The 13,041-nt window shown below is 47.2% G+C and overlaps 1 protein-coding gene across 5 annotated transcripts in view; it reads left to right on the top strand.

The window, feature by feature from the left end:
* The window catches only part of spegb (striated muscle enriched protein kinase b), a 103,353-nt gene that overhangs the window by 74,420 nt on the left and 15,892 nt on the right, over positions 1-13,041 (top strand). For all 5 annotated transcript variants that reach the window (XM_080786189.1, XM_080786186.1, XM_080786188.1 and 2 more), the window contains 4 exons: positions 2,640-5,388; positions 5,807-5,962; positions 7,288-7,404; positions 10,973-11,140. In XM_080786189.1, coding sequence (XP_080642315.1) covers positions 2,640-5,388; positions 5,807-5,962; positions 7,288-7,404; positions 10,973-11,140 — 3,190 coding nt within the window. The remainder of the gene's footprint in view (positions 1-2,639; positions 5,389-5,806; positions 5,963-7,287; positions 7,405-10,972; positions 11,141-13,041) is intronic.

Genomic DNA, 13,041 nt, shown 5'->3' with positions numbered 1-13,041 from the left:
TTGTTGTGTTAATTTGCCCCTTCATAGAGATCTTTAATCAGTATTGTTGTGTTAATTTGCCCCTTCGTAGAGATCTTTAATCAGTATTGTTGTGTTAATTTGCCCCTTCGTAGAGATCTTTAATCAGTATTGTTGTGTTAATTTGCCCCTTCGTAGAGATCTTTAATCAGTATTGTGTTAATTTGCCCCTTCGTAGAGATCTTTAATCAGTATTGTGTTAATTTGCCCCTTCGTAGAGATCTTTAATCAGTATTGTTGTGTTAATTTGCCCCTTCGTAGAGATCTTTAATCAGTATTGTTGTGTTAATTTGCCCCTTCGTAGAGATCTTTAATCAGTATTGTGTTAATTTGCCCCCTTCATAGAGATCTTTAATCAGTATTGTTGTGTTAATTTGACCCTTCGTAGAGATCTTTAATCAGTATTGTTGTGTTAATTTGCCCCCTTCGTAGAGATCTTTAATCAGTATTGTTGTGTTAATTTGCCCCTTCGTAGAGATCTTTAATCAGTATTGTTGTGTTAATTTGCCCCTTCATAGAGATCTTTAATCAGTATTGTGTTAATTTGCCCCCCTTTCGTAGAGATCTTTAATCAGTATTGTTGTGTTAATTTGCCCCTTCATAGAGATCTTTAATCAGTATTGTTGTGTTAATTTGCCCCTTCGTAGAGATCTTTAATCAGTATTGTTGTGTTAATTTGCCCCCTTCGTAGAGATCTTTAATCAGTATTGTTGTGTTAATTTGCCCCTTCATAGAGATCTTTAATCAGTATTGTTGTGTTAATTTGCCCCTTCGTAGAGATCTTTAATCAGTATTGTTGTGTTAATTTGCCCCTTCATAGAGATCTTTAATCAGTATTGTTGTGTTAATTTGCCCCTTCGTAGAGATCTTTAATCAGTATTGTTGTGTTAATTTGCCCCCCCTTTCGTAGAGATCTTTAATCAGTATTGTTGTGTTAATTTGCCCCTTCATAGAGATCTTTAATCAGTATTGTTGTGTTAATTTGCCCCTTCGTAGAGATCTTTAATCAGTATTGTTGTGTTAATTTGCCCCTTCGTAGAGATCTTTAATCAGTATTGTTGTGTTAATTTGCCCCTTCGTAGAGATCTTTAATCAGTATTGTTGTGTTAATTTGCCCCTTCATAGAGATCTTTAATCAGTATTGTTGTGTTAATTTGCCCCTTCGTAGAGATCTTTAATCAGTATTGTTGTGTTAATTTGCCCCTTCGTAGAGATCTTTAATCAGTATTGTGTTAATTTGCCCCCTTCGTAGAGATCTTTAATCAGTATTGTTGTGTTAATTTGCCCCTTCGTAGAGATCTTTAATCAGTATTGTTGTGTTAATTTGCCCCCTTCATAGAGATCTTTAATCAGTATTGTTGTGTTAATTTGCCCCTTCGTAGAGATCTTTAATCAGTATTGTTGTGTTAATTTGCCCCTTCGTAGAGATCTTTAATCAGTATTGTTGTGTTAATTTGCCCCTTCGTAGAGATCTTTAATCAGTATTGTTGTGTTAATTTGCCCTTTCGTAGAGATCTTTAATCAGTATTGTGTTAATTTGCCCCTTCATAGAGATCTTTAATCAGTATTGTGTTAATTTGACCCCTTCGTAGAGATCTTTAATCAGTATTGTGTTAATTTGCCCCTTCGTAGAGATCTTTAATCAGTATTGTTGTGTTAATTTGCCCCTTCGTAGAGATCTTTAATCAGTATTGTTGTGTTAATTTGCCCCCTTCGTAGAGATCTTTAATCAGTATTGTTGTGTTAATTTGCCCCTTCATAGAGATCTTTAATCAGTATTGTTGTGTTAATTTGCCCCTTCGTAGAGATCTTTAATCAGTATTGTTGTGTTAATTTGCCCCTTCGTAGAGATCTTTAATCAGTATTGTTGTGTTAATTTGCCCCCTTCGTAGAGATCTTTAATCAGTATTGTTGTGTTAATTTGCCCCCTTCGTAGAGATGTTTAATCAGTATTGTTGTGTTAATTTGCCCCCTTCGTAGAGATCTTTAATCAGTATTGTTGTGTTAATTTGCCCCTTCGTAGAGATCTTTAATCAGTATTGTTGTGTTAATTTGCCCCTTCATAGAGATCTTTAATCAGTATTGTTGTGTTAATTTGCCCCTTCGTAGAGATCTTTAATCAGTATTGTTGTGTTAATTTGCCCCTTCATAGAGATCTTTAATCAGTATTGTTGTGTTAATTTGCCCCTTCGTAGAGATCTTTAATCAGTATTGTTGTTAATTTGCCCCTTCGTAGAGATCTTTAATCAGTATTGTTGTGTTAATTTGCCCCTTCGTAGAGATCTTTAAACAGTATTGTGTTAATTTGCCCCTTCATAGAGATCTTTAATCAGTATTGTTGTGTTAATTTGCCCCTTCGTAGAGATCTTTAATCAGTATTGTTGTGTTAATTTGCCCCTTCGTAGAGATCTTTAATCAGTATTGTTGTGTTAATTTGCCCCTTCGTAGAGATCTTTAATCAGTATTGTTGTGTTAATTTGCCCCTTCGTAGAGATCTTTAATCAGTATTGTTGTGTTAATTTGCCCCTTCGTAGAGATCTTTAATCAGTATTGTTGTGTTAATTTGCCCCCTTCGTAGAGATCTTTAATCGGTGTTGTGTTAATTTGCTCCCTTTTCGTAGAGATCTTTAATCGGCTACAAATCCAAGATGGTGCTGAGGTCCATCCCGGAGCTGCTCAACGACTCGTCCAGCCACATCTCCATCGCCGTCCCCAAACACCAGAAGGAGGGCTCGCCGCTGCCGCCGTCGTCGTCCTCGGACTCCGACGAGGACCTGGCCGAGCTGCCCTTCATCCCCATGCCGCTGACCGTGGAGTTCTCCGGGTCGCGGGTCTCCCTGACCGACATCCAGAGCGTCGACGACACGGACCCACCGGGGGGGAAGCAGAACGGAACCGCCAGTCCGTCGGGTCACGTGGTCCAGGAGGCGACCACGACCACGACGTCGTCCGACCCGGCAGGAGGAGGCGATAAAGACCAAGGCGTGGTCGTGGACTCCTCCTCCTCCGCCGCCGCCCGCCGGGGGGGGAAGAAGTCGTCCCAGGAGAACAACGACAAGGGGTCGTCGGACGAGGAGCAGCCGCCGCCCGCGTTGCCTCAGAGGTCGGAGATCTCCCGCCGGCCGCTGCGCCGCGGCTCCAGCGTGGAGTCGGACCAGGCGGAGCCCCGCCCCCGCAGAGGGGAGCTCCGGCGCGGCGGCTCGGCCGACAGCGCGCTGGCGCTGCGCATCACGCCCGAGGAGGGGGAGGGGGGGGGAGCGGGCGGCGAGGAGGTCCACAAGAAGGTCCTGAAGAAGGCGGTGTCCATGGAGCTGCCGCGGCGGAGCGCCAGTCCGGGCGGCGGCGGAGGCGGGGCCATGAGCCAGGAGGACTACGCCCTGAAGCTGGAGCAGATGAGACAGCGGCTGCTCCGCGGCTCCTCCGTGGACAAGAAGATGAGCGGCCTGCGGGGCCCCCTGCTGGAGACGCTGGGGGACGAGAAGCAGCGCTCGTCGTCGCTGGAGCGCCACACCCGCGGACAGCGCCTGGGCCCGCCCCCGCCGCTCACCCGGGCCGCCACCTGTGACTCCTCCTCCTCCTCCCGTGAGAGAGACGACGCCCTCGCCCCGAAGCCCAAAGTCCTTCGCAAGAGCGCCTCCTTCAGCCAGGGCGACGCGGAGCCCATGCCGCTGCACCGGCGCTGCGGCGCCCCGTTGGAGATCCCGCTGGCGCAGATCGAGGAGCGGAGGCTGAAGGAGGCCATATCCATGTCCTCGCTCACCGAACAGGTCCGGCTGGACTCTCGCCCCGTGACGCCCTGCAGGGAGCCCTCGCCCAAGCCCCCCACCCCCCCGGAGTCCATCCGGGAGGAGAGTCCCACCAAGATGGAGTGCGAAGACGAAGAAGAGTCGGTGGCCGAGAGAGAGGTCAAGATGACCGACGAGAAGATGGAAGGCGTGACCACGGACAGCAACTTCGACGAGAGGTCGAGCACCAGCGGCTTCTCGGAGAAGGACATGAGCATCTCAGAGGAGCCCATGATGGAGTCAGAGGACGCGGCCCCTCCCCAGAGAGGGGAGACCCTCGGGGGGGACCAGGAGGACAAGATGGAGGAGGAGAGAGACGAGGCCATGGAGGACGTGGAGGACGAGACGACGAAGCCCAAAGAGGACGAGGACCAGGAAATGGTGGAAGAGGAAGTGAGAAGAAGTACGCCAGTTAGAGCCTCTGAGATGGTCATCAGCACGACCTCGGTCAGGGTCACACCGACCCAGGAACACCCGAAGCCCTCTGCGGCCGCGCCCCCGCCCCCCCCAGCCCCGTTGGTGCTCCCGGAGCCGGCCCGCGTGGTGCTTCCGGACGGCAGGACGTCGGCGTACGCGAGCATCATGCAGACCATGCAGCCTCTGGGCCCCTCGACTCCCGTAGCCGTTCCCACGGCGGCCCAGACATATGCTCCGCCTCCTACACCCGCCGGCGCTCCCTCCTCCGCCTTCCCCGGCCCGTCGAAGCCGGTCGTCGCCGAGCACGCGGCCGTCTACTCGCGGGTGGCGTCGCCCGAAATGATGACGAAAGAACCCAGCCCGCCTCCTCCTCCTCCTCCTCCCCCGAGAGAGGCCTCGGCGGGGCCGGGTGGCGACTTCCAGGACATCACGTCGGAGGAGGTCTTCGAGGCTCGCTTCAAGAAGCGTGAGTCGTCCCTCACGAGGAGCCTGAGACGTCTGCCCTGGTCCAAGAACGAGGAGAAGACCTCTTCAGACGCGTCGGAGTCCCCGGAGGAGATGTACCGGCCCGGACCCATGGGCGCGCCGTTGGAGATCGCGCAGCGGAACCTCATGGAGAAGTCCAAGTCGGTCCAAGACCTCCGCGAGGCTCAGAAGGACCAGGGCTTCATGAAGAGGCTCTCCATGCGCCTGAGGCGGGCGCCGTCGACCCCAGACATCAAGGAGGAAAAGCCCAAAGAAGAGGAACCGGCCGCTTCCACTCGCAGGCTCTCCTGGACCCTCGGCGGCCGGAAAGGATCTCAAGAGAAGAAGGACACGACGGAGGTGACACCGGTGGACGCCAGCGTAGCCGACGCCGAACAACAAGACGACAAGGACCTCAAGAAACCCGACGAGTCGCCCGTGTTGGCCATCCGCAGGAAGATCGAGTCGACGGTCGCCGGGATCTCCTCCAGGATCCGCAGCTACTCGGAGGAGAGGCGGACGACGTCGGAGGAGAACAAGGAGCAGAAGAAGACGCCCATCCTGTCGATGCTTCGCCGCTCCATGTCAGAGAACCGCGGCATGAAGGTTCCCCAGAACCAGCTGGCGGCGCAGACCACCACCAACGGAGCCTCGTCCGAGTCCCTGGACTCCATGTCCAGCCTCAAGTCGGACACGTCCAAGGGTACGAAACCATTCCCTTGATTCACTTTTGAGCCTTGTTCAAAATCTACTTTTAGAGATTAATGGCGTTTATTTAGGCCTGACGTTGAAAAAGAAAAGAAAAAAGTTTGCTCTGAAAGAATATATATTCAAAGATTTGCGCCACATTTTCACGATTTTTCAAAAATAGCAGACCTACAAGCTCGTAGCGCGCCACTCGGTGGCGCGCTATGAGCTTGTAGATCTGCTATTTTTCAATAGCTAAAGTATAACATAATGCTTAGTAAAAAACACCAAAAGGGGTTCTTCCCGCCCAGAATGAGGTTAAAATGATTAAAATTTAAATAACAAAATTGTTTTTCCCATGATATTTTTTTCTCCAGAAATATAACACTTATGATTTCTTTCAGCGTTGGGTGTAATGTTCTCTTTACAACCAGGTGGTCCAGAGGTGGAGCGAAGGTCTCGCTGGGACCGTTGGGGCCTGACCAGAGGAGGGAAGACCAGAGACAAGACCATATCGCAGCCCGACCTCCCCTCCGCCATCGCCAGAGACCCCTCCCTACGCTCCAGGATTTACTCCAAGCTGGCTTCTGGTCAGTTTCTCCTGCATGTTGTACATTTAAAGTTCCTCCATTTGAAGATTAAAAGTATAATGTTGTGTCAACCAGTAAGACTATGGATACTTTGTGACTACATTTTGACTGAGGGACTGCCATTGGATTTTTTTTGAATTTTCGTTTTATGAAAGCAGGGAATCATAGCTTCAAATTGACATATTGGTTGTTCAGTTTGACAACACCAGTTTTGGAGATATGGCTTATAGAGTATAATGTCTTGCAGAGAAACAGCGAGTTGAGAAAACAGGCTTGAAAAGGTTCACTTCTGTGGTCTCTAACATTACACCTATAGCTACATGTTTAAACATTTCTTTCATTACATGTCTTCTGTGGTCTCTAACATTACACCTAGCTAAAGCATTTATTTCATATTTACATGTCGATTTCAGCTCTGACACTTATTTCAGACATGCTCTAGTATGTGAAGAGTCTGCCTGTGCTATTAACTCATTTTGGGGAAAAAACAAAAAAATATATACTTAGCTGGAATTTACGCGATGGCAGTCTCTCAGTCAAATCTGGTCACAAATATAGGTCTTCCTGTCATGAAGCAGAGAGTAAAGTCCGAATTGTATGTGGCAAACTGCGACTCGTTTGTAGGGTTGTAGGCTATTTTCAATATAAAATCAAATGTAATTATTATTATTAAAATTTTTTCCCTTAATTTTTGTTGATTTGATTTTTTGTGTCTACAGTATTTGTCTTTGTGAAAGTCTTGCTTGTTGTCATATTGGTCTTGATCACTTTCACTTCTTCCATGTCCAAAAATGTTCCAAAAATCATTAAAAAGAAAGCCTAACATAGGCATAACTCATTTTAACCATGCTTGAATTCAATGGGTGCAGGTCTTTTTTCCGACAGCATATTGATCCGAAACCTCAATCCTAACCTAACCCTAACCGCAAGCACGGGAGCAGCGCATGTCGGACCATCGCTTTTTCGCATCGCAGCGAATGTCCCCCCGCTGCGGATCGGACCGTTGCCCCGTCGGCTAGAATGCTGTCGGAAAAAAGGCCGCCTCCCGAATTCAATAGCTAGATCATAGAGAACCTTTTAAGTTGTCCCTTTTAGATTTTGGTCTGATGATGGATTGTGGGGGTGCATACTCTAGTTTAGACTAGTCATTGGTTAGACATGGGTTAAGTTTTAGGTGTGCTGCCCCGTGGGAGGTTAGGTTTAGGGTGAGGGTTTGAGATAGCTTGTAGTTGTAGGACTAATGACTGGTCTAACCCAATGACTAGTCTAAACCAAAAACTGTCAAAACTAAGTACTGCACCCGGATTGTGTCTTTTTTCTCCTAGACTTCCCTCCTGTTTTCCACATCAAGTTGAGGGACCACGTCCTTCTGGAAGGAGACCCAGTGACTCTCAGCTGTCTGCCAGCAGGCAGCCCTCACCCACACATCAACTGGCTAAAGGGTAAGACCGCCCTTTTACAATAGTGAGGTGAATTAGTAGCCTCGGAAACCCAGACGTTTTTATTTCCAGGGAGAAAAAAGAAAGTCTGGGTTTCGAGTCGGCATAGAGTAGCGCAAACGTCGATCACTCTCTGCTGATTTCTGATCGTCTGCACCTCTGTTAAATTGATTGATTTTAAATGTCTGACAGTTTTCTCAAAATAGGAACAAAAGTTTCTATGTCAGTGGTGCTCAACCTTTTTCATGTCAAGGACCCCCAGATTTATATGAATTTGGCCGCAGACCCCCATCTGAAAATATGTAGTTTCAGGGACACCCCCCCCAGAAGCAAAGGTATGAGTTAAAACGTTCATTGTGAAAGAATATATTCAAAGATTTGCGCCAAATTTAACAAGCTCGTAGCACGGCACTCGGTGCCGCGCGACGAGCTTGTAGATTTTAGTTTAAAATAATGGTTGTAAATTGTAATTGAATGTTATTACTTTGTGGTTTGATATACTGTAGCAGCACCGTTATACAGTGTATAATATGAATGGCAGGAGACAGGAGTGGTTTTGCTTCACATGCTTGTTTTGATAGTATAAACTAAAGCAGGGGTGGGCAACTGGTGGCCCGGGGGCCACATGCGGCCCCCACCTTCACGTAATGCGGCCCGCAGGTTAATATCAGAACACTGATATAGTATTGATTGCAGCTGTTTACAATTCCAAACATGCAAACATGACCCGCTTTAATTACTTAATGACTATAGTATTAAAATAGTATTGTCTTTTTGTGTCCAATGTACTTATATTAACCGTTCATAAAGTTAACATGACTATAACTAAATGCATTTGAAATTCAATAAAAAGGTTACTTTTCAGGATTCCAATAAAAAAAATAGCAAAACATTATTCAGGATTTCAATTCAAATATAGCAAAAATTGCTGATCTATAATAATAATAATAATAATTAATTGCATTTTTATAGCGCTTTTCCAAGTGCTCAAAGCGCTTTACAATGGTTCATTCATTCATACATTGGGAGGTGAAGCGGCGAACAGTCGACGCCAGCGTCCTCACTTCCCACCCCCAATCCAACCCTTGATGCTGAGTGTCAAGCAGGGAGGCACTGGGTCCCATTATTTAGAGTCTTTGGTATGACCCGGCCGGGGATCGAACCCCGACCTCCCAGTCTCAGGGCGGACACTCTAACCACAAGGCCACTGAGCTGGTCTACTACTTGTAGATCGGCTATTTTTGCTACGACGGTAGCATGCACTGTGGTCCCTCTGGAATGAGTGTGGAAATATAGTGGCCCTCTCCATTGTCAAAGTTGTCCACCCCTGAACTAAAGCATTGCCTGGGAAATGATCGAGTCCTTTCAGATTTCATGATTACAATGAAAGGGGAAACATTTAGCAACAAACGCCATGTCGTAACATTCTGTACAGAAGCTTACTTAGAAGTGTACTAGTTGTGTCATCACGTTCAGTATTATGTGTTGCTGAATATTAACCGATTTTGGGGGCCGGGAACCTTTTTTGGTGTTTGTAAGCATTATGTAATACTTTAGCTATTTAAAAATAGCAGATCTACAAGCTCATAGCGCTGCAACGAGTGCCGCGCTACGAGCTTGTAGGTCTGCTATTTTAGAAGTATCGTGAAAATGTGGTGCAAATCTTTGAATATGCTTTCGGAGCGAACGATTTGAACTCAAATATTAGCTTCTGGGAGGTCCCTGGAACAACATATCTTCGGATGGGGGTCTGCAGCCAAATACAGATAATTCTGGGGGTCCTTGACATGAAAAAGGTTGAGCACCGCTGACATAGAAACAGATTTTTCAGAAAACAGAGAACTTAGAAGACATTTTATTTTTGTCGGCCTCAGGTCGAAATGGGTTATACTGTTTATGTGAAAGCCAACCCCGTGCACCTCAGCACCATCGCCGTTCATCATTTTTTACCACATTGACCAGAGAAATAAATATGCCACTGTCCCGTCTCCGACCAAATTGTTCCGTTTAGCTTTGCACCTACTAGCTCTGAATAGTTTTTTAGACAGTTTGAAGGAGCGTTTCAGATGACATAACTTTGACCCTGTCTGTAGAAATGTGTGGCAGGATATTGCATCGGTTCTGTCTGTCTGCCTGTTTGTCAATTAACCACTTAAATCCTTGTCAAATAGTGAAAATAGCAGATCTAAAAGGTCACAACCGTGTTGTGTTGCAACACGGTTGTGAGCTTGTAGTTCTGTTATTTTTGCCAAATGTTCACCTATTACAGTATTATGACATGCAAAATTAGGAATGCTTCATTTTTGAGTCAAGGTCAAAAAAAGGGAAGGGGGCACGGTCGGTAGTGCTGTCTCCTCACAGCTAGAAGGTCCTGGGTTCGATTCCCTCAGTCGGTAGTGCTGTCTCCTCACAGCTAGAAGGTCCTGGGTTCCATTCCCACAGTCGGTAGTGCGGTCGCCTCACAGCTAGAAGGTCCTGGTCCACGTCATCAGTGCCCATACCCGAGGTGGGGTTGGCAAAAGGGCCTTTCTGTGTGGAGTTTGCATGTTCTCCCCGTGTCCCCTAGGGTAGGTATAATAGGTACCCTCACAAAAAACATGCAGACATCCTGGTCTCTAAACTGCCTCCCCCTGGCCAGCCAGGGCGCCTGATGGAGGGGAAAGGAACTGGTCTCTATACTGCCTCCCCCTGGCCAGCCAGGGCGCCTGATGGAGGGGAAAGGAACTGGTCTCTATACTGCCTCCCCCTGGCCAGCCAGGGCGCCTGATGGAGGGGAAAGGAACTGGTCTCTATACTGCCTCCCCCTGGCCAGCCAGGGCGCCTGATGGAGGGGAAAGGAACTGGTCTCTATACTGCTTCCCCCTGGCCAGCCAGGGCGCCTGATGGAGGGGGAAAGGAACTCCTTGGAATAACATGCTCCTTCCACGCACTACGTCCAACCGGGAAACTCTCCCCCCACTGTGAGCGGCTTGGACTCCTCATGCATAGAAGGAAGCATGAGGTCAGTCCGTTGCTCTTCCAAATCCAAACAAAAGATGGATTTGGACATCCAGGTGCATTTCCTACAGTATTTATGTGTTTGTTATTCTGGTTTCCACCAGCTCAGTGGCCTTGTGGTTAGAGTGTTCGCCCTGAGACTGGGAGGTCGGGGTCCGATCCCCGGCCGGGTCTAACCAAAGACTGTAAAAATGGGACCCAGTGCCTCCCTGCTTGACACTCGGCATCAAGGGTTGGATTGGGGCAGTATAAGTCCCTGCGACATACTAGCGTCATGTCCAGGGGGTGTACTTGTACATCAAGCTGTCTCACGCTACAGAAACAGGAGATAGGCTCCTGCCCCTATGGGCCTCATGGCTACAGAAACAGGAGATAGGCTCCTGCCCCCTATGGGCCTCATGGCTACAGAAACAGGAGATAGGCTCCTGCCCCTATGGGCCTCATGGCTACAGAAACAGGAGATAGGCTCCTGCCCCTATGGGCCTCATGGCTACAGAAACAGGAGATAGGCTCCTGCCCCTATGGGCCTCATGGCTCGGCAAGGCTACCTACTTACTTATTCTGGTTTCCACAGACAAGAGGCCGATGGAGATCGACGCCCGGATGAACATGATCTCCTGCCCCGACGGACGCCAGCTGCTGATGATCATGCAGACGACCAAGAAGGACGCCGGCCTCTACGAGTGCGTGGCCACCAACCCGCTGGCGGCGGTCTCCTCCTCCTGCACCATCTCACTGGCCCGTAAGTTACACCACCAACCCCCTGGTGGCGCTGATTTTACACAATGCTGATCACACAATAGCACAGGGGTAACCAACCAGGGGTTCGCGAGCTACCAGTAGCTCGCGGGAACCTTTCAAGTCGATCCCGAAGTGTAAGACTGACGGGCAGCCAGACATCACAGCAGAATGTCGTTCGCAAAAAAGAGCAGATCTACAAGCTAACAACGTGTAGAGGCTCGATGCATTTTAGCTTGAAGATCTGTTCCCCTTGCTTCCACCGCACCGCCCTCGGCCCTCCCCCTTTTAGCACTCTGTGCTCATGTGCTGCTGTGTCCTGTGTGTCTGTTGTTCCCTCGCAGCCGCAGGCAGCACAGCGTCAGAGTGAACGCAGTATGACACGTTGAATACTAAACTTATTTGTAAAGTTCGAACGCCAACTTTTAACCAAACGTGGGAGAAACACTGTGCACGGCTGCAAGCACAAATAAAGAGTGCACTCGCGCACGCACATGACGGATTATTATCGATCAAAACAATCCTTAGCGTCGCTTACAAAAGCATGTGTTGCACTTATGACTGACTCACATCTTAATGACACCCTCAGACTGGCAATCACTAAATATGAACCAGATTTCAAAACGCTTGCAGATAAAGTGCAGTCACAGCAGTCTCATTAAAGGTGGGCTGACCCTGAGAGTATGTCACCATATCTGTGCAAATATATATGGTCATGTTATGCCTATGTCATTTGAACATCTGCCAATGTGAATATTCATTGAAATGAGAAACAAAATATTGTGCTGTAAAAGCAATTCATGTCCTTTGCATTTTGTTTTATTTAAAAAGAACTCAACAAAGAAGTTTATTTGTATTTCTGTCCTAATATTTTTTATTTCTAATACATTTGTCTTAATATTATTTGACATTGATAATATAACTTACTATAAGTATTTATTCTAATTTAAGCTTTAGTCTTTGTGTGGATGTGTGCACATGCATTGAGCCTGTCAGAAATAGCAAAAAAACAAGTGTTTTTTCTAACACGTTTTAGTGGTAGATCTTGGCAATTGGGAATAAAATGGGCTCTTGGGCTTGAAAAGGTTGGTTACCACTGCAATAGCAGATCTACAAGCTTGTAGATCAGCTATTTTCTGCATTAAAAAAGTGTAAATATATTTAGTCACCATAGCTTAGTTTTAATTTAGTTTCCATTTAGTTTTCGTCAGTGAAAAAAGGTAGTCGACGAACATTTTTCGTCTTTAAGTTTTAGTCGACGAAATCAACACAGACTACACATAATAGTACACACTAAAACATCATTGGTTCTTCAGTACAGTAGGAGGTACAGTAGGAGGTACAGTAGGTAGTGGCTCTCCCAGAAGTCATCATTTTTACCTCATTGACCAGATAAATAAATATGCCACTGTCCCGTCTCCGACCAAATTGTTTCCGTTTAGCTTTGCACCTCAATTCAATTCAATTCAATTCAAAGGGCTTTATTGGCATGAGAAAACATACGTTTACATTGCCAAAGCAGAAAGAACAATACAACAATACAGCAATACAATCAAAACAAAAATTATGTACTTTGAAGGTCAGAATATTCAATAGATCAACTTCTATGTACCAAGGTCACTCGATGCAGGTTTAGTGCAGGAATATACACAATGATTAGTCTGGGACCGTACCTATGTTCCCTCAGCCCTATGTTCCCTCGGGTCGGCGTCAATATGCCGACGGTCCGATGGACAACCTACCTCAAACCCTCACCCTAACCCTAACCTCCCCCGGGGCAGACACCTAAACCTAACCACCCACGACCCACCCTCTCCCGACCCCCAGCGCACCTCGGACCAATGCTCCTTCTGAGGGAACATAGGGCTGAGGGAACATAGGGCTGAGGGAACATAGGGCTGAGGG

Source organism: Protomyctophum bolini, assembly GCF_963924005.1.
Source record: "Protomyctophum bolini genome assembly, chromosome: 16".
Taxonomy (NCBI): Eukaryota; Metazoa; Chordata; class Actinopteri; order Myctophiformes; family Myctophidae; genus Protomyctophum; species Protomyctophum bolini.
The sequence above is the reverse complement of the archived record's forward strand: the minus strand, read 5'-3'. Positions and strand labels throughout refer to the sequence as shown.